Genomic DNA, 21,000 nt, shown 5'->3' with positions numbered 1-21,000 from the left:
ATATACAACACAAATAATCACAAAGGTCATACTTTACACAGATTTCCAGAGGTTTATATGGTATAACAAAAACATTTGAAGGCTTCCAGTTTTCTCCCAGCATGACAGGATGATATGAGAACTTAACCTGCTTCATCTGTAAATTTGGAATTTGAAATGTCCACAAAGGTCTAGGATTGTAGAGATTACACAACCAATTTGCTTAAATGGTCAGAACCCACGCATTTCATGTCTCTTCAATCTTGACAGCAGTCTAGCCCCTCCTAGATATAGACACTTGAGTACCCTGAACACCCAGAAATAGATGCCCCATACATTGGGAAATTGTCTACAGTAGCTTTTATTAAGGTCACTCTACCCCCAAAAGAAATGTAGTTCCTCCTCCAAGCTGCCAATCTTTTTTCAAACTTTTCCACCACAGGGTTTCAAAACAGACTTTCCTTTGGGTTTGCACCTAGGGGAAGTCCTAAATACGTCAAAGGTCACTCGGAATAGGTGCAATCTAAGCAGGCAGCGATAGTCTCCAGTACCCCTTCATCCAAGTTCAGTCCAACCACACAACTCTTTTAAAAATTGATTTTTAAATTAGAGTCATTCTCAAAGAGAATGATTAGATTCTTCAAGTTTCTCACCTCTACCAAATCACAACCCTCACAAAAGATGACAATGTCATCTGCAAACTGAAGATGGGTGACTGGAATTCTATCTCTATTCTCCAACCTCTCAATGACCCAATCCTATCTGCCTCTGATAAAAATCTACTAAAAGCATCGACAGCCAAAGTGAATAAGAAGGGGGATAGTGGGTCACCTTGCCTTAGGCCCTACAAGCTGGGAAAAAATCATTAACTACCCCATTGACTAGAATAGAAAAATGGCAGGAGGAAAGGCATCCCTTGATCCATTTACACCATTTGTTCCTGTAGAGAAGATGGGCTGAATGGCCCATAGGCTGTTTATCCTTTTTTTTCTTTTATGTTCTTTACTGTAATGGGCCTTAATTTGGGCTTTATTCTTTCTTATGTTATGTCTTTTTAATTTTCTGCCCAACTAGGGGCTTCTCTGTAAATTACTAAAACTTAACTTAATGAAATAGAATTAAGAGTGTAAGATTATGTTCGAAAATCTCTCTCTCTGAACCCAAGTTGCCGCCACCTTCTTCTTCTTCTCTCCTCTTGAACTCTGATTTCTACTACTTTCTTTTGAATTTTTGCTACTTTCTAAACAGTCCTTTCTTCTCAAAAGGCTGTTTTTCTTCTGTTCCCAAACCCGCACTTCCTGAGCACCTCTAACAAGAAGCTCCAGTCCACTAGATCATAGGCCTTTTCAAGATCCAGTTTACAAATGAAGCCTTGGTTACCCGATCTTCGCATCTCCTCCACACATTCATTTGCTATTAAAATTTGATCAATTATTTGTCTCCCCTAAACGAAAGCACCTTGGGCTTGACTGATGATTATGGGGAGCACCTTTTTTTTAAGGGATGAGAGATCCATGATACAGATGGTCGAACCCTGTAAGAAGGTTGGGTGAAATTTCAAAAATTTCTCTCTCTCCCATCTAGGAATTGCATTCACTATTTTAGAAAACTACATTTTCAATGATCAATCTTGAACCAAACCGAGCCAAATCTGAAACCAAAAGAGATGAGAGGGATATACCTAATACGGAGTAACAGTAACTTCCAATGAAGGTGTTCACGTCCAAGGAGAAAACCAAAAACTGCTCCCACTGAAGATGACAAAGTGTGAGGTGAAGCAGAATCAGCAAGATGGCTCTTCAGCAAGAATGTAGTAGAGGGCTGATGAGCACGACTTCAGATTGCCTCTTCTACCAAGAAGCAATATCAAGAACGATTCTTGATCACTCTCATAGGTGGAGATCGAACTGGGTAGGGGCAGCAAGAACAGGAAGAAAAGAGCAGACGACAAGAACAATCAAACTGTGAGTTGCCTTCTCTCTTAATTCAGCAGACTGTGAGTCTATTTGGAGGTCCGCCCTACTCACCTATTTATAGCCTTAAAGAGAGGATCTCCTAATCCTATTAGGAGTTTCCTAATCCAAATCTTATATTTGGATCTGGACTCTCTTTAAGAGATAAGGATAATCCATTATCTTATCTGTAGATAAAGATCAGCCTTCCTAATCAAATTAGGAGTTTCCTGATCCAAATCTTTATTTGGATCTGAACTCTTTAAGTGGATAGGGATAATCCCTTATCCTATCTGTTGATCCAAATCCCAGAACCGCCCCCTATTTAATTAATCTTATTAAGCCAATTCGAATGGGCTTTAGGCCCATTAAATCTATGTGATCACTTAACCTCTTAACCTGCTGCCCAGTTGGCTATCCTTGTATGGCGTGGGACCCAAACATTGATCTACACATCAACCACATGGGTTCAGCCTTTGTTACAAGGCCTGGCCGAATTCACTGTAGGAGACAGTGAACCCCTGAGTCTATCACCATGGGCTCTTAATGGGCCCAACATTTACACTAAATGGTCCTTGGGTCCATCCACCTTATGAAAACCCAAGGACTGTGGGCAGATGCAAGATTAGCCCATTAGGTATTACCCTCAATGGTCTTACACTACCTCTCAGCCCATAATGATCAAACACTGTCCGACAAGAGATGACCTCTCCGCGGCTGCAAGGTGCAGTGCCACACTCTTTACTCACATGGATCCAGGGAATTAAAAACCTTTTGCAAACATTTTGAAACCATAATATATATATATATGTAAATCTTTATATAAATATATCTTGCAAAACAAATTTCAACGGTTGAAATCAACTGTCGGCAGTTTAGGTTTCCATTAGAGAGTGCATCCCCGATCACACTTTGTCCGACAAAGGGGCTGATCCTGTCACTATGATCACCCACTCAGATGAAAGACAGTCAAATCTGGCACCTAGTGCAGTATCATAATTGAGTCTAGGGGTCAGGTGTAACATTCCAATTTTGCCCATCTATCTCCAAGGTCCAAGGCAATACTGGAATTTTAGTCCGGTTCAAGGTTTCAAGAAATCCCACACTGCATGTACCTCAGGTGTCACCCTGGCAGCTGAGACAAGCCACCCCAACCAACTTGGCGGCACATCAGTGTCAGCCTTGGCAAGATAAATCTCCCCAGATCTATCCAACGGTTGTGAAGATTTTAAACTAACACAAGTCCCATTAAGTGCCTAGTTTAAGGGTATTACACAGAAACACACCACAATGACATGAATCAATTATGTACTTTATTCATTTACGATAAATGTCAAAAAGGTACATCAATGTGATTGGAGCTAAGGGCATAACTGTCTAACATTTTTATCTTTAATGACAAGACCTTGGCCAAAATCTTGTAAATGCTACTCACCAAACTGATAGGTCTAAGGTTTTTTGGATGAACGACCTCTTTCTTCTTTGGAATCAGGGCTAAAAAAGTAGCATTAACTCATTGACTTATTGTTGAACTTTCCTTGAACTCTCTAAAGACCTCAAGCAAATCTTCTTTGATGATATTTCATCCTCCTCAAAGTGCCTGTCCAACCATCCTTTCTTCTCCTCAAAAAATCTTGGCCAAATAACACCTTCCAACTCCACCGTATTACCTAAAGGCCTCCTTAGAATACATTTGAAGTGGGAAACAAAACAATTGGCTATCTCCTCTTAAGGCCCATAAGTCACTGCATCAACTTCAAGCTTAGCCACCAAATTTTTCCCCCTCCTCCCATTGGCCATCTCATGGAAGAATTTAGTTGTTTCCATCACCTTCCTTAATCCATTTGCATCTAGATTTTTGCCTCTAGGAGATTTAGTCCCGTAGTAGTACCTCTTCTAGATCCCTCTTCAACTCCCATCTCAATTCTCGCTCCTGCCTATTCATGGTTCTTTGGGACTCCTTCACATCTAACTCCTCTATTTGAGTTAGCAAAGATGATTTTGCCTCCTTTAATTTCCCAAACTGATCTTTATTCTAGTCCTTTAGTTTTGATCTCAGACTTCTCAACTTTTTGTGGAATCTCACCCCTTTCCACCTCACCCCACTTAAATCCTCCCTCCACCATTCCTCAATCTTCTTCACAAAGTCAGGGTGTGTCAACCACATGTTTTCAAATCTGAAGGGTCGAGGTCCATGCCTAAAAGGTTCCTATCCTAACTCAATGGGGCAATCAGAAGTAACTCTAGGTAGAGCTCTAGCTACTAAATCCCTCCAATGACTTTCCCAACCTTCATTAAATAGAAATCAATCAAGCTTTGAGCATGTTGGGGTTTCCTGATAATTAGACCATGTAAAGTGAGCTTGTGGCAAAGGAAGTTCCTTTAACTCAAAAGCATTGATGAACTCATTGAACTTCCTAATGCTAGTTGTTATGGTCTGATGTAGATTGTTTGATTCATTAGTGAAGCGAATTACATTAAAATCCCCCCCCAAACACCAAGGACCATCCCATAAACCCTAGATCCTTGATAATTCTTCCCAGTATTCATTCCTTTCTCTATAGTTACATGGTCCATACACATTGGTTAGTACCCAGCTAAAATCATCCTTCACACTCCTAAACTTAAGGAATACTGAGAAACTCCCTATTAATTCCTCCACAACATCCTCTCTCCAAAAAGTAACAATACCCCCTGAGCCCCCCCCCCCCCAAGAAAGTGTTGAAACCCAACTAATTCCTCTAGATTTCCAAACACTTCTAGCCCATCTTCTATCCAGATCAGCTAACTTGGTCTCCTGTAACATTACAATATCCGACCTTTCCCTTCTAAGGAGATCCTTTATAGCTCTTCTCTTCCTTGCACTGCCTAAGCCCCTCACATTCCAATTTATAATTTTCATGGGAAAACAAAGGATTTGATACCCACCTCAAAATTACATGTCCCCTACTTAAAGACCTTCCTTCTCTCTCCTCTTCCACTAAATTCTATATCTCCTTCTATGTCAGAAATCAGCCTTTCCACCTCTGATTTTTTCTTTTTCTGGTGGTTGTTTGCTAGTCCAGATTTGCATGGTAATACCTTTGATGCTTCTTGGGGATCCATTGTTTTGAGGATTTCCTACGGAGATTCTTCTATAAGTTTATATTCCTCAAGGAGTACACAAATTTGTCCCCAAATCCTCTCCAATTCCTCTTGTAATTTTTTCAAATCAGGTTTTCCTGCCACAGTTACACAGTCCTCAAACACACTATCAGAAAACTCCTCTTGAGTTTTGAAGTTTTCTTTATTTCTTTCCACCCAGTCCTCTCTTTGCTTGTATTCCTCAAGATAAAAGCATATCTGGTCCCAAATCTCCTCTAACTGCTCCTCCTGTTTCTTTTTTCTCCTCAATTCTTCCTCTTTCCCTTTGCCCTCAATTTCTCCACAATTCTTCCTCCTGTCCCTATCTTGCAGTCCTCTCAAGCAGACCTGCTCTATCTCCTCATCTTCTACCCTGCGACCTTCCTTCCACAGCTGAGCTTCAATGGAGGTTACCAGCCAAACTGGATAAGAGAATCCATCCACCAGTAATTCTATCCTTCTCGGAATATCACAAGGCTTAACTCCACCAAGCTTTATCGTGGCTAAGTGAAGATCATAGACAAAAGCTCCCTCTAACCTGGCCTCACAAATGGAAGCTATGGACTGCAGCGTTTCAAGCTTCCAAAGGTTGAGAGGAAGGCAAAGCAATCGGACAGTGACATTGTCCTGAACATCAATATTTTTTGTATTCGAAAGTAGGCACCACTTTGAGACAGTGAAAGAACCTACCTCTGACTGAAAATTTTTTGCCATGATTTCTACTTCAGAATCTCCCAAGTCTAGTGCTTCCTTGCATCTGTCATAGGGTGTGATAACAACCAAGTTCTTCGGAATTAACTCTCTCAAAATCACTTGTGCTATTCTTCTCAAGTCTTTTGGTGCTATTCTTCTCCAGACTTGTGGGAAGGTTTGTAAATGCCGATCCTAAAGAAATCGATGTTTTATGATGGGAAAGAAGAGAGAGGGTGATGAAGGGGATGGAAGTAAGTTAAATTCTGGCCTCTTTTTTATGTTCAAGAGTAAATCAAAAGCAGAGAATGTCTTGGAGAACGAGGGTATTTGCACACAGCGACAACTAGAGTTTTGGTTAGGTAGGTGGACTCCATCAGTCGGGCAAATACATGATTCAATTAAGAGGGGTTTTGCTTGGATTAGCATCTACAGAATACATCTACAATCTTGGTGCACACAAACATTTAGGGCAATAGGAGATGCTTGCAGAGTGTTTAAGAGGTTTGATGCACGTAACAAGTCCTGGAAGCAGTTAGAGTATGCAAGAGTGCTAATTGAAACGGAATATATTCACTCAATCCCTAAGAAAATAAACTTGATGTTTGCAGGTGAGTCTTTTGTTTTACGAGTGGTGGTCAAGGGTACTGATCCAACATTTGCCTTAGTGAAAAAGATGAAAGAGGAGACAGAAGTTACAGTCGTCAGGGGAGGAGAGGCTCAAAGGAGAACAGTCGGACTAAAAAGGAGGGAGGCAAAGAGGTGCAAGAAGATAATGGCATTTTGGTAAATTTTGAAGAGTTAACTTAGGCCCTGTTTGGCAAGTCTTTTTAAAAGATCTATTGGGCTTTTAGAAGCCTGGTAGACAAAAAATGGTCTTTTTCCATTTGGCTCGTAGAAGCCCACTAGACCAAAAGATAGGATCTTAAAAAAGACCCTAAAAGCCCAAAATGGTCTAAATTTGTGAAGCTCCAACCGGCATTTGGCAAAATTTCAAAAAGTGTCGATTGAAACCGAGTACTTTCCGATCAACTCCTCCATCCCTTCAACCACATCCCTCTTCCACATTGTTACAATCCCCCCGGAAGCACCCCACGATAGAGCCGCCACCCAGCTACCCCTGGCTTTCCATACACTCCTTGCCCATTTGTCACTAAACTCCATTCTCTTAGACTCTTGCAACAACACAATGTCTGGGTCATACCGTCTTATTACCTCTTTTATTGTTGCTCTCTTCTTCGCACTCCCAATTCCCCTCACATTCCAACTAAGAATCTTCATTCCGCTTCTTTTACAAACCCCTTGCCACCTACCTGCTACTTTCCCCCTTTCCTTCTATCTCCTTTTACCTCGAGCTTCTTGTCTCCGTCTACATCTCTCTTTAGTCTCTCTACTTCACTCAACCTCCTCTTCTTTGTTATGATCTACATCTTCCTCTTCTGTAAGCTTTCTTTCAACTCGTTCAAATCCTCCAGCCTACAGCCCAACTTCCCTACAAATTCTGCTATCGTGTCTTCTCTCACCGATTTCACCACCCCTACCCTTCCTACAGAATCCCCTTCATCTTTGTCCACCTGCCTTTCCTTCCTCTCCTCTAGTCCCACCTCAGTTCTTTCCTCTCCAACCTTCCTCCCCTTACCGTTACCTCCCTCCTTCCTTGCTTTCTCCCCATAACCTCCTCTTCTTTGTTATGATCTACATCTTCCTCTTCTGTAAGCTTTCTTTCAACTCGTTCAAATCCTCCAGCCTACAGCCCAACTTCCCTACAAATTCTGCTATCGTGTCTTCTCTCACCGATTCCACCACCCCTACCCTTCCTACAGAATCCCCTTCATCTTTGTCCACCTGCCTTTCCTTCCTCTCCTCTAGTCCCACCTCAGTTCTTTCCTCTCCAACCTTCCTCCCCTTACTGTTACCTCCCTCCTTCCTTGCTTTCTCCCCGTAACCCTCTCCATCTCTACCCTCATTCCTGTCCCTCCTCTCTTCCTTCCTCCCCTTCCCTCCTCCATATCAGTTGCCCTTCCACATCCTTAAACACTCTTTCAATGATTTCCCACACTTTTCCACTTCTACACCTTTCTTCCCGCACCTTCCCACAATCCTTCCTTCCCCTCTCCCCCTCCTCGGAGAGCCCGCCTACTAGCTCGGCTGCATATTCATGGGCTACAGGACATGGTACAGGAACGGAATCTGGAACCAAAGACACAGGAGACACATTAGTATCACAAACCGAAATCACATGGTTACCTGGGACTGAAGGACAAGCTAGAATAGGACTGCTCCCGGCCTCCTTCTCTTGTTCCGAAGGTTGGTAACCAATTGTCTTCCTGAGTTGGTTGGGAAGTACTTCTGTCCTTTGGTCAACCTGGTGATCTTTCCACTCTACCCCTGGGTCACCCCTAGATAGCATATTCATGCTCTGCTTTCGGTTCTCCTGGTTTTCCCCTTCTGAAAAGCCTTGCGCACTTTGTGGTCTTGGGAATGAGATAATCCGATTGCAGTCTTCACCCTGGAATAATCTTGCAATATTCCACCCTTCCATATCACCTCCAGCACAGCTGCCTTCATCGTTTACACTGCCCACGCTAGAGCCATCGACAGAAAGGTCCTCCGATTCACCATCGTCTTCACCGCACTGCACCCACCCTTCAAACTTCTCTTTCTTCTCTTCAGTTCTTCCCCTAGTGAAACTTAGCTCCGGCCTCTCTGAGAAGCCTCGCACGGGGCTAAGCTCCTTCAAGCTGCGTCGGAAGACCCACTGTAACGCCCTCTTCTTTCCTGGTTTCCGACGCTGCGCGCATTCCCCCTTTTGGCTCGCGGCTGGGGACGATGATAGACCAAAACCGATGTCTATCATAGTCGAAACCCCAGTCACGTGTTTCTTTAGTGGCTCACGTGCCTTATAAACAAACTGGGCCGAGCTCGCTGGCCTGTTTGGGCCTTTAAGAATACCATTAGCAGCCCAAATGGGCTTTTGCTTTGGCCCATTTGTAAGCACCCGCGAGCTCACGTGACTTTTAAGAAGGTCACGCGCGTCCAACCCCGACCCCGGTTTGGTTCTAACAGGTTCAAGTTCAAATCTTCCTTGGCCCAACCCCTTTTCCCTGTTCAGAACAGTCTTGGCGCCAGTTACAACCTGTGCAAAGGACCTGCCACCCTCCAGACTGCTCACTTCTTCCACACACGAAAATCCCACCCCCTGCCTACTACCCTTTTGTTTCTCCAGCAAATGTTTTTCCAATTTAGTGAAAGTGCTTTTCTTGTTTGAATCCTCGAACCCTTTCTTGCCACGCAGCTCTTCTTCTTCAACCTTCCTATCTCCCTCCATACGAGCCTCTTTCCAGAGCATCGATTCAGTGGATGAAGCCAGCCACACTAAGTAGCACTGCCTTTCGACTAGCACCTCTATCTTCCAAGGTATCTCCTCAGGTTTTACTCCATTCAATAAAATGGAAGTTGAACGAAGGTCTCCCCAAAAGGCCCCTCCTAGTGATCCTCCACACATCAAAGCAATGGCTTCAGCAGTTTCTTGCTTCCACAAATGAAAGGGAAGACCTAACAGACGCACCACCACTCCATCTTCAACAAAGAAATCTTTGGAGTTTGATCCCGGACACCATCTTGATACTGTGCAATTTCCAAACTTAGCTTGGATGTTTAAAGCCTCAACTTCTACTCTGTTCTCAAGCAAATCCAGCAAAGCCTTGTTCTTCTCAAAGGATGTTAAAATAAATGTGCTCTTCAACTTTAACCTTGCTGTTAACAGATCTGCAACTTTCCTCCAGTCAAGAATGGGAGCTGAAGCTTCAACTATCAATTTACTTTCCCAATCCCCTCTCTGTATGTTTACTCCCATTCTGTAAATGCCTGCCCCAGCTAACACTAAAGGAGTCTCTTGCTTAGTCTTGTTCACCATACTACTAGACCTGCTTATCTTCCTTTTTACTATTGCTTCTCTTTTTACACTCATGCGTTTCAGCAGTTCACATAAGGCGCCAAGAACTGCCTTCCAGCCCTGACTCTTCCTTCCTTCTGGAAAGCAGATCATCTGCTTTCTACCCTTGCCAAAAAATTCTGTCAAGGAGATAAAATAACCTTTAAGGTTTCTCTTACACTCTACAACAACCCTTCTTCCAGATTCTGAGAAAAGCTCTTTCCAACTATTTTGCTTGCCTTTGTTACTTGCACCTTCCACAAACTCCTTGAGCCCTTCAATTACCCCCAGTCCTTCTAACAGCACCATCCCTCTCTTTGCTTCCCTGATCTTCAAACTCAGCTGACCATTTAATCTCTGCTCCTCAAATAGGAGTTCCTTAAATTCAATCTTCAAAACTTTTTTCCAACGGCCTACCTCCACAAATTCTCCCATCTCAGCTCCTCCCCCTCTCCCCCTCTCACCCTCTCAGCAACCTTCTCTTTGCTTCACCCTCTCACCCTCTCACCATCTCAGACAATGGCAACAGACGAAAACACAGTTCCTCACCCTCTCACCAGCTCAGACAATGGCAACAGATCCTCCCCATGCTTTCAGACAATGGCAAAACTATCACCTCTCACCCTCTCACCCTCTCACCATCTCAGACAATGGCAACAGACGAAAACACAGTTCCTCACCCTCTCACCAGCTCAGACAATGGCAACAGATCCTCCCCATGCTTTCAGACAATGGCAAAACTATCACCTCTCACCCTCTCACCCTCTCACCCTCTCACCATCTCAGACAATGGCAACAGACGAAAACACAGTTCCTCATCCTCTCACCGACATATAGTTTGTTCTATTGATTTCTCTTATTCTGTATATTTCTTAAAATGCTTTGATGTTAATCAGAGTTTGATTATCACCAAACTGAATCAAGTTTTCCATATTTTTGTTGTTCTTCTAATGTTTTCCTCCTCTGTTTCTTCTTTGGCTTGAGAGTTCAATTTAGCAAATGAACAGTTGGAAGTTCTGGATTTTATATAAGCTTAAACCATAGTTTAACCCTATATTTTCTTATTAATCCTTTCTCTTTTCTATTTTCAGCTTCCTTTCATTTGGGAGACCGATTTAAGAGCTGAATGATTGTTTGAGGTTTTCCATAACCTTAAAACCTAGCTGCCCCTCTGTTGTTTTATAAATCATGTTTCTGTTTCCTTTTTTTTCACTTATTCTCAGTTGTCTTCATATGTTTGGCTTTCTTTCTGCAATGCTATCTTAGCGTATAGATTTTGTAGTTCTTACCATAGGAATATAGGATGCATTCTTTGATTTTATATTTTGCTATTTAATTTTTTTATTTTTCACCCCTACACATTTCTTCAAGCTCTTTCTTCTCCCTACCTGCTTCAGTGCATATATCCCAGAAATCTATTGCATTTCTTGTACGTGGTATCTTTGTCATTGATGAATCAGATGCAACCTGTGGAAAGAGGATGGCATTTTGGTAAATTTTGAAGAGCTAACTTGTAATTAAAGGGAACAAATGGTCCCAAACCCTCTTCGGCTCGTGTCACAAGTTTGATTGATAGATTGATAGTGGGTAGCCTAGGGCCTAAATGCTCCATCTTAGTGTTGGGCGTCAGAGCGAAGTTGGGCCAATTGATTTGAATTGGCCTAATACAAATGTGGGAATATCTTCGGATAGGGGCAACTTAAAGGCTTCAAAAATAAAAGAGTCAAAGAGTGGGGTTTTGGGAAATGACAAGATAATCCTGGTTGGGGATGATAGAGGAAGCTCTGGTAAAGTAGTAAAGATGTTTAGTAAGGTTGGTTCTAAGGTGTCAAGAGATGGTTATGTCTGTTTCTTAACCCATTTCTTCTACAGTGACAACAATGTTGATACAGATAGATGTGAAGTCGAAAGGAGTTCGAGGAAGGTGATTGATGCCGCTGACAGGGTTAAATGTACAGGGGTAGGTAGGAAAGCTTCAGCCGCTGGAGTTATAGAAGTGAGAAGGTTCAATTTCATCAACAGGGTAAGGAATTTCAACCTAGAAAGCAAAGTGGGGAAGAAGGGGTTTCAATAATTCCTAGCCGAGATTCTTCTAAGGAAAGAAAATACAGAGTTAAATTAGGTAAGGGAATATATGAAGATGGAGCTCAGAGGGGAAAAAATCTAGAAAGGGATGGGAAGAGTGGAAAAGGATTTATTCGATCAGAAGGTTATTGGAAGGTGGGCTAGATTTTATCGAATGGATAGGTAGTCAGGTAAGCATTTGTAATGGTAAGGGTAGTGCAATGGAGAAAACGGGGTGTGAGGAAGCTGAAAAAGAAAGGGCAGGGTCAATGAAGGGAATAAAGGGGTGGTGGGTCAAGAAGAGAGAGATGAGGGAACAAGAGGAAGCCAGCGGTAGAGGAGAAGGAGATGATCAAAGTGGATGCTAGCCAGAATACTGTTGCGGTAGAGGACAAGACAGTAGGTGTAGGAATTAGCAGTGTGAGTGGGACCAACCCAGAAAAGGCTGTGTTGACGAGGGGAAGTTTGTAGTAACATGGCACTGATGAAGGTCTACAACATAAAAGGAAACTATAGAACAAAACCACTCAATGATATTGAAGAAGATGAGTCTTAAGAAGATGATGTGATTTTGACGGGACACATGAAGTGGAGAGTTCTACAATAGAAAGTGATTTGGTGAAGGTCTACAACAGAAAAGGAAACTATAGAACAAAACCACTCAATGATAATGAAGAAAGTGATGTTGATATTGAAGAAGATGATGTGATGTTGATGGGACACATGAAGTGGAGAGTCTATTGATTTGGAAACAGTACTAAACAAGGAGGTATAAGTGACCAAAATATTGGATTTATTTTTCCCAGGAGGAGAAGAATTTGCAAGGAAGGCATTCATAGAGTTGGAAGAAAAGGAACAGGAGAAAAAGAAATTGGTGGTGGCAGGAAATTGTATTAATCCAAAGGTTAATGATGCACAAATTGGGTGGAGACTAGTGGGAATTCCAAGAGAAGGTAAAGAGGAGGATGGAGAGTTGGTTGCAGCTCAGATATTTGAGAAGAATGTGGTTCTGGAACTAGAAAGGATAGCCGAGGGTTCTAAGGAACAGAAAATGCTTAAAAAGAATATTAATGCAGTGAAGCGCTTCAGATATCAGGAGAAGCACAGAGCTGTTTCAGTGTCAAAAGCTTTTGCAAGATTAAGAGGAGGTTCATTTGGGATTGGACCTGTCAAAAGTTTGCAGGAAATGGACAACATATTTGATTTGAAGGTATTTAAGGTGACAGTCAGTGATAGTTTGATGTTGAAGTTGGGGAATTGGATGGGGATTTGATCATTATTCGGGCAGAAAATTGTAGTCAAAAGCTTTTTGCTGCATTTTATTCGCACAGGGGGGTCTCTTGGTTGAAGTTGTGAATGGGTGTGAAGGGTTGTTTTACTATATGTTCTTTTATAATTCTCTCAGGTGACTGCTGGTAACCTTTCTTCTACTCTTCTTTTTGTCCAATAAACTTTATTTTATCTTCCAAAAGAAAAAATGTTGTCTCAATTATATGTCAATATCTGCATCTAAAGATGTAAAAAGAAAGAAGAAAGATCTAAAGCAATTACTTGACTGAGTTGATAGGAAAGGAAAAACAATCTGCACAATGTGGATAAACATAATGACTGGGATTTCAGATATGTTCCTGGATGGACTAATTGAACCACAAGTTACAATTTTAAGCAAATCATTCCACAATGATTTATATAGAGAAGAGTTCCCACATGCCCTACATTGGTAACCCCTTTCTATTCCTGATTCCTGACAAACTTATTGATGTAATTATTGACAAAAAGAACTTTTTATTCCTAGTGAACTGGTAGAAGACTACAAATATGTCAGTACAAGCCGAAGTTCACAATTTGTAGAATGTAAATGGGTTAGCAGGTCAGCAATGGCATGGTTGATGCTCTATCTAAACTAGGAGTAAAGAGAATATTATTTTGGGGAAACTGTAATGACCTAGTGATGTAATATATGGCCATATGCACAATTTTGGGGATGGGGGCAGGAGGCCATAGTGCCTTGATGAGAGTTTCATGTGTATTTATTATCTTTTGGTTCTTTTTTTAACAAAATCTAAGTTATCCTTTCAACAGCAAGAATGCTATGCAAACAACATACAAACAAACAGATTTGGGGCTCACGTACCATCCAAAGCTTCCTCATCAGTGATGCTATAGTATTCAGCACGTCCTAAATCTTTTAAAAAGCTGTGCTCTGGTCCCACCCCAGGGTAATCCAACCTATACAAAAGACATGAAATGAGTAAAAGTGACCACATAGATACAAAGCAGAGAATGGCAAACAAGACAACCACAAACCAGGAACAAGGGAAAATTTGAAAATTTATTCTCACCCAGCACTAATAGAATGAGGTTCGACTATTTGCCCATCATCATCTTGCAATAAATAGCTCATAGCCCCATGCAGTACTCCTACCTCCCCTTTTGTCAAAGTAGCAGCATGCTTGCCAGTATCTAAGCCAAAACCTGCAGCCTCCACGCCAATCAACCTAACATCCGCATCATCAACGAATTCATGAAATAGACCCATCGCATTTGAACCTCCACCAACACAGGCAACCAGCACATCTGGTTTTCCACCCCATTTCTCCATTGCTTGTTTTCTTGTTTCTTTCCCAATCACAGCATGGAACTCTCTCACCATCATAGGATATGGATGTGGCCCAGCAACAGAACCCAAAATATAATGAGTTGACTCAACATTAGTCACCCAATCCCGAATAGCCTCTGATGTTGCATCCTTTAGTGTGGCTGTCCCAGAATGGACAGCCCTCACCTGCATCACATCAATGCAAAACAATTCTATAAGAAATATGGCAGGACAAGGAACACTCTAATCCACAATACAATGAATGCAGCTTTCACATAACTGACAATCCAGTATCTAATCATTTAGTTTTTGTAGGTTTGAGAAAGCTATAAATAGAAAAGATCCACCTTGACCATATTAGAAGTGTGAGATGTATATAAAAAATTAAGTGGTAATTGAATCATGAAGCATAAGGTAAACCTTATGGTCATTGGTCTCAAGAACAAAGAAGACAGTGAAAAAAATTAATAGCGTCATCAGAAATTTGGGGTTTAGCTTTTGGGAAAAAATAGTAGCAGAAAGCACAAATATAAGCACCATACACACAAGAAAATTTCATCTCCTCAACACAGATCATCTAAACACATTAGACAAAATGATGTCTATTTGATCAGGTAAAATAATCCATATTCACTTGACAACAAAATTGTTTAACTGGCTTCGAAGTTCTGACACCCCTGTAACTTCATTCTTCTATATGATACTTTTCCTTGAGCATGAAGGTCCAACAAATATGGAATGATAGAGAAAACTGGGCAAAGATGCAAAATCCAAATAAAGGAAGAAATGTCTTTGTATAGTACTCACATGCAAAGAAATTTCAAACCAAAGTAAGGGGTACAAAAATTTTTCAAGAATAGTTACAAAAGATTCTTACCACCACCATACAGCTAAAACATTTTAGGGAAAAAAAAGACAAGGTGACCCACTCTCTCCCTTCCTCTTCACACTTGTTGCTGGTGTGTTTAGTAGATTGATCCCCAAAGCAGATGAGTAGGAGCTAATAAGAAGTTGGAGACTAGGAAGGAGAAGCATTCCGGTGACCCACCTTCAGTTTGCTGATGATATTATTATCTTTTGTAGGGGGAGTGACTTAAGAAAGGTGGACAATCTTAAGAATCTAATGAGAGCCTTTGAGAATGCTTCCAATTTGAGGATAAACCTTGATAAATTTGTGTTGCTGGAATAAATCTGGAGGATGGGGAGGTAGAGTCCATTGCAGCTTGCCTAGGTTGTGCCACCTCTTCTTGGCCTTTGACCTACTTAGGGCTTCCCTTAGGTGCAAATCCTAAAGAGAATAGTTTTTACTCCCCTATTGTGGAGAAATTTGGGAAATATTTGGTGACCTAGAAAAAGAATTAAATCTCTATAGGGGGTAGAGTGACTTTGATTAGGGCAACACTTACCAAGGGAGGCTAAGAAATAGGAAAAGGTAATGAGGGATTTCTTGTGGGAACCAGGAGAGGTGAAGAAGGATCATCTAATCAGATAGGAGATAGTCAATAAAAATAAGGAAGAAGGAAGCTTGGGGATAGGAAACATAGTTCAAAAGAATGAATCTCTATTAGGGAAGTGACTATGGAGATGGCCTCTGGAGAGGGAGAGATTATGTCATGAGGTGGTGTTAAGCACTTAATCATTCATGGCTGCTCAGAGAATGGTTGGGATTCTAGGATATCTCATCAAGCTACTCTCAAAACACCTTGGAAGGCTATACATGGTATTCTCCCTCGCTTCCTCGGGTTTATCATGTATGAAGCTTGCTCTGGTATTTCTACTCGGTTCTAGGAGGATGTTTGGGTGGGTAACTAACCCCTTAAGGATCTTCCCCTCTCTCTCTCCCTTTACAAAAATGAGCCAATTTCAAAGTTTCTCCCTAGTCCGGTACTTCCTTTGTCTTTAAATTGGGACTTTGGCTTTAGTAGGGTATTAAGGGATGATGAATTGATTTGTGTTTCTGAGTTGCTTCAATTACTTGAGTTGGTATGTTTGGACCCCACTAAATCAAATCAAAGAGTTTGGACCCCTCTTCCAAAAGGGACCTTTACTTGTGCTTCCTTTCTAAAATCCCTCACTTCCAACCATAACCCCCGGGTGTCCCCTATTAAAGAAGTTTGGATAAGACCTATTCCCCCCAAAATTGTTGTTTTTTATTGGGAAGTATTCTATGGGAAAATCAACACTTTGGAAAGCCTGCAAAAGAAGAGACCTAATCTTTGCCTCTCCCCTAACCGGTGCTTCCTGTGTAAGGCCCAAAATGAGAACTGTTACCATCTACTAATTTCTTGCTCCTTTGTTGCAGCCTTATGGAGTTGGAGCTTCAGTTTATTTGTATGTAGGTGGAACCCACCGTCTAATGTAAGTATGTTGTTTAATCCATCTACTTTTGGGTGGCACTGAGAAGAGGTAAAATTATGTGGAAATGAATCAAGGCAGCTATATCATGGACTCTTTGGGAGGAAAGTAATGTTAGAACCCTCCTAGAGAAGGAAAGAAGTTTTGCTGAAGTGAAGGAATAAATCTTAACTAGAGTAATCCATTGGCTAAAAACATTGGCCCTGTTTGCTGAATTCTCCTTCGATGATCTTTGGAAGTGGCTACGTTCACTAGGAAGAATAGAAGTGTGGTAGAGTGGGAACCTCTTCCGGAAGGTGCCATTAAATTGAACTTTGATGGGAGCAACCAAGGTAACCCTGGGCCTTCGGGTGTAGGGAGTGTACTAAGAAATAAGGACAACAACATTATTTCCTTATTCTTAGGACCAGTGGGAGTGGGAAACTCTACAATTAAATTGAACTTTGATGGGAGCAGCCAAGGTAACCCTGGGCCTTCGGGTGTAGGGGGTGTACTAAGAAATAAGGACAACAACATTATTTCCTTATTCTCAGGACCAGTGGGAGTGGGAGACTCTACAAGAGCTGAGTTACTAGCTACGGTTCAAGGGATCCAAGTTGCCAACCAGCTTGGGGTGGAACATCTTTTAATTGAAGGAGATTCTCAGGTGGTAGTAGGGCGGTTGTCAAACCCAGACATTGCCATTTGGGGCTATAGAGACCTCCTCAAAAAAGTGAAGTGGCTAACCAGTAATATGAAAGTTGATGTTAAATGGGTAAGCAAGTCGGCAAATACTGTGGCTGATTCCTTGGCCAAGCAAAATCCAGGGAAGGTCTTTTTGAGGCTAGTTTGTAACTTATTCTAGTAAGTCTTGAAAGTTGTATCTAACTTTTCTAGAGAGGTCGCATCTCGTGCCTCTCCTTGGGATGTTTGTACTCTTTATCTTTGGTGCCTAATAAAATTCATTCATTTACCAGAAAATAAAAACACTTATAATCAAGGGGGAATTGTTTTCTCCTATAGCACCTAGCTGCATCCCATCTTTTCTCCTACCCTACCACCAATCAGCATGTCATCACCAATATAACTGAATATCATAATCATCATCATCTGAACCTTGTCTCAAGTACATGAATCTTGTTCTGCTATTCTATTCTGTACAGTGCCATATCAATTGTTAAATTATGAGCCCTTCAATCATTCTTGACTTAATGTCCTTTCTGGTCTGCCCCAAGCTCTACTATAGCCCCTTCAACTTGTAACAAATCATTTCTTATTAATGGTGCTGTAGGTGGTCATTCTGCATGTACCTAAACAATCTTAGTCCTCTTCCCCTCATTTTATCACCTATTGGAGCTACTCCTAAGTTCCTTCGGGTAAATTCATTTCTGCTCCTACTCTTTCTAGTTCTACCATTCATTCATCTCAACATTTACATTTCTGCCACATTCATTTTTTTTACATGTTTTCTCTTGACCGCCCAACACTTAATCCATACAACATTGCTGCTCCTACAACTGTCTCGTAAATTTTTCCTTTTAAATTAATTGGTATTCTCCTATCACATAAGACTCGAGATGCACCCCTCCATTTTACCAATTCCACTCTAGTTCTACAAGCAGCATCCTAATCAATTTCTCCCTTGTTATGGATTATCAAACCAAGGTAATTGAAGATGTCACATTAAATTAGCTTTTGGTCTCCAATCCCAAGCATACTCTGATTTCCACCCCTATTATTATCAAATTTGCATTGCATATGTTTTATTTTAGTCCTACTTTTTTTGGAGAAAAAAAAAGCAGAAATTAAGAACCAAAGAATTTCAGAAGGTGTCCTTCAAGGATCTAGAAAGATATCTTTTGGGGATCCTTCAGTCCTCCCCCCAACATTCCCCAACGAATACTCATTCTGAGGAGAAGATGAAGATACATTTTAATGAGACTGCTACATAATCCAAGGCCGGCCTTTCCATCATTTCATTCCTGGAAGGGGTTTACCTGGAAGATAGCCTGTTTTCTGTCTTTCGTGGACCCATAGGTTGCATTTGTTTGCGGTGTCAATCAGTATCAATGTAAAACTTCACCACCTGTTCGTTTTTGTAGGCATTTGTTTGCAGTGTAAATCAAGATTGATGTAAAGCTCCACTTTCATTTCAGATTTACCAGTGTTTGGATAGAGTGGAGTTTTACATCGTAAATCAATGTAAAACTACATCGAATATCGATATAAATATTACATCTATTATCAATGTAAATATTACATTGATAAAATCAATGTAGTATTACATCAACAATCATGTTTTTCAAAGCACAACGGTTCAGAGATTATAAACCATTGGTATTGAACTCCATTGATAACACAGCCATAAGGAATGCAGATTCCACAAAGGCAGAGATGGTTTCTCTACTAACCAGCATGCAATAGTTTTAAGATTGCATCCCTAATCAGACCTTTGAAGGCAATTCATCTTATGCTATCAAATAGAGTATGAGGATTTGTTGAAAGAAGTGAAGGCATGGCAATGACCTTAGTGAGATTAGGGAAATTCTTTCTACCTTAGAAGTTCCAATCAATGGATCTATGGAGAGTTTAATTTGATTGCAGATGGATTGGCAGGATCAAGTGTGGGGAGAGGACTTGTCTCTGGGTACAGTGGCAGTTCTATGTCTGCTTAAATTTTTGAAGAGGATGGACTGCAATGTAGATCCTTTTATGTACATTCTCTCATGTAGGCATCTTTCTCTTTCATGAAATGTAATAAATTATAGCTACCATCTCAAACGAAATGAAAAGAAAAACACATGTACAAAGAATAGTAGAATTACAATCCAAATACAATATTCAGAAGTCATTTAATCCATACACATATTTTTACAAAAAAATCAGATCATTTAACTATGCAATTCTAAGGCACAAAAGATGTAAAGCTGCCAGAGTATTATTGTCCACCTTTACCATAGAAAAAGATCTGAAGCATCAAAAATAACCACATTAAAAGATAAATGTGACTAGAATCATTTGACATGAAGTCTGCAAATCAAGTAGGGCATAGTTCTTTTCACAGAACTATCCACAAATAGTAGTGAAATTGGTAGCACATATATCACTGTTAGTAGGACGTGATTCCTTTTCTAAAAGTAGCCCCTGAAATAGTTTCAATGGTCAGAACAAGATCATGAAATGCCAAATGACCCACTTGTCATGGCTCCAGTCTCAAATTCATCAAAAATAATTTAAAAGGTACCATCTCACTGTATCTGTAGTTTCATTTAGAATCATCGCTCAGTTCCTTTTTAGTTGGAAAGTATGCCTTTTTCCAATAAACCGCCAAACATTGCAGAAAATATAAAAAGATATACAATCAAATGAGGAAAGAGTGAAAAAAATAACAAACCTCAGCCCCAAGAAGCCTCATTCGGAAGACATTAAGGGCTTGCCTCTCCATATCCTGGGCACCCATGTAGATGATGCACTGCAAGCCAAACCTAGCACATACAGTTGCCGTTGCTACTCCATGCTGTCCTGCTCCTGTCTCAGCTATGATACGTTTTTTCCCCAAACGCTTGGCAAGCAAAGCTTGAGCAACAGCATTGTTGATCTTATGAGCCCCAGTATGGTTGAGATCCTCCCTCTTCAAGTATATGAGTGGGCCTTCACCGTTCGGAAGTTTATAGTGCTCCGTGAGCCGCTCCGCAAAGTAAAGTGGGCTTTCCCGCCCTACATAGTCTCTCAAAATCCCGTCTAGTTCTTTCTACAATCCAGATAAAACAATACAGAAATTAATCAGAAAAGGAATCAATAAGAAACAGAAAAGGGGGAAGGAGAAAGTATTGAAATAAATCATGGAGAAGACAAGAAAATAAGTGAATTCCACGAAGTTTTCAAATAAAAAAGATTAACTCTAGAGTCTCTTATTTAAAACAGTCACACACTAAGCTGTAGTAAAGTGCAAAAGTTTCAAAGAGAAGTTAGTGTCAAGTACGTGTATGGAAAATGGAAACCCCCCACCCTTGTTTTTTTCTGCTGCTAACGGCCATGAGCCTGTATTCCATCATTTTTTCTCAGATAGTATGCCTTCTTCTTAGACCTTAACCTACCAAGGTAACTGTTCAAATCACTCGGCAACTTTTTAGAGTCCTAGTTTCTTCTCATTCTCTCAGGTTGCCAAGTTATCAAGCTCCCCAGCTTTTACTTGCCTTTATACCTTTTCCCTCCACACTTTTCACTCACCAGTTTTACTCACCTTTATACCTTTTCCCCTCCACACCTCTCACTTATCAGCTTCACTGTTCTGTCCGTGACTACCCCACATGGACCCCAAGATC

At 41.0% G+C, this 21,000-nt stretch overlaps 1 protein-coding gene across 2 annotated transcripts in view; it reads right to left on the bottom strand.

The window, feature by feature from the left end:
* The window catches only part of LOC104600965 (tryptophan synthase beta chain 1), a 32,739-nt gene that overhangs the window by 4,269 nt on the left and 7,470 nt on the right, over positions 1–21,000 (bottom strand). For both annotated transcript variants that reach the window (XM_010264140.3, XM_088901945.1), the window contains exons 2-4: positions 20,070–20,426; positions 14,085–14,527; positions 13,877–13,971 (exon numbers count right to left, since the gene is read on the bottom strand). In XM_010264140.3, the coding sequence (XP_010262442.1) occupies positions 13,877–13,971; positions 14,085–14,527; positions 20,070–20,426 (895 nt within the window). The remainder of the gene's footprint in view (positions 1–13,876; positions 13,972–14,084; positions 14,528–20,069; positions 20,427–21,000) is intronic.

Source organism: Nelumbo nucifera, chromosome 3 (assembly GCF_055504915.1).
Source record: "Nelumbo nucifera cultivar China Antique chromosome 3, China Antique-T2T, whole genome shotgun sequence".
Classification (NCBI taxonomy): Eukaryota; Viridiplantae; Streptophyta; class Magnoliopsida; order Proteales; family Nelumbonaceae; genus Nelumbo; species Nelumbo nucifera.
This window is presented reverse-complemented; position numbering and strand designations above follow the sequence as displayed.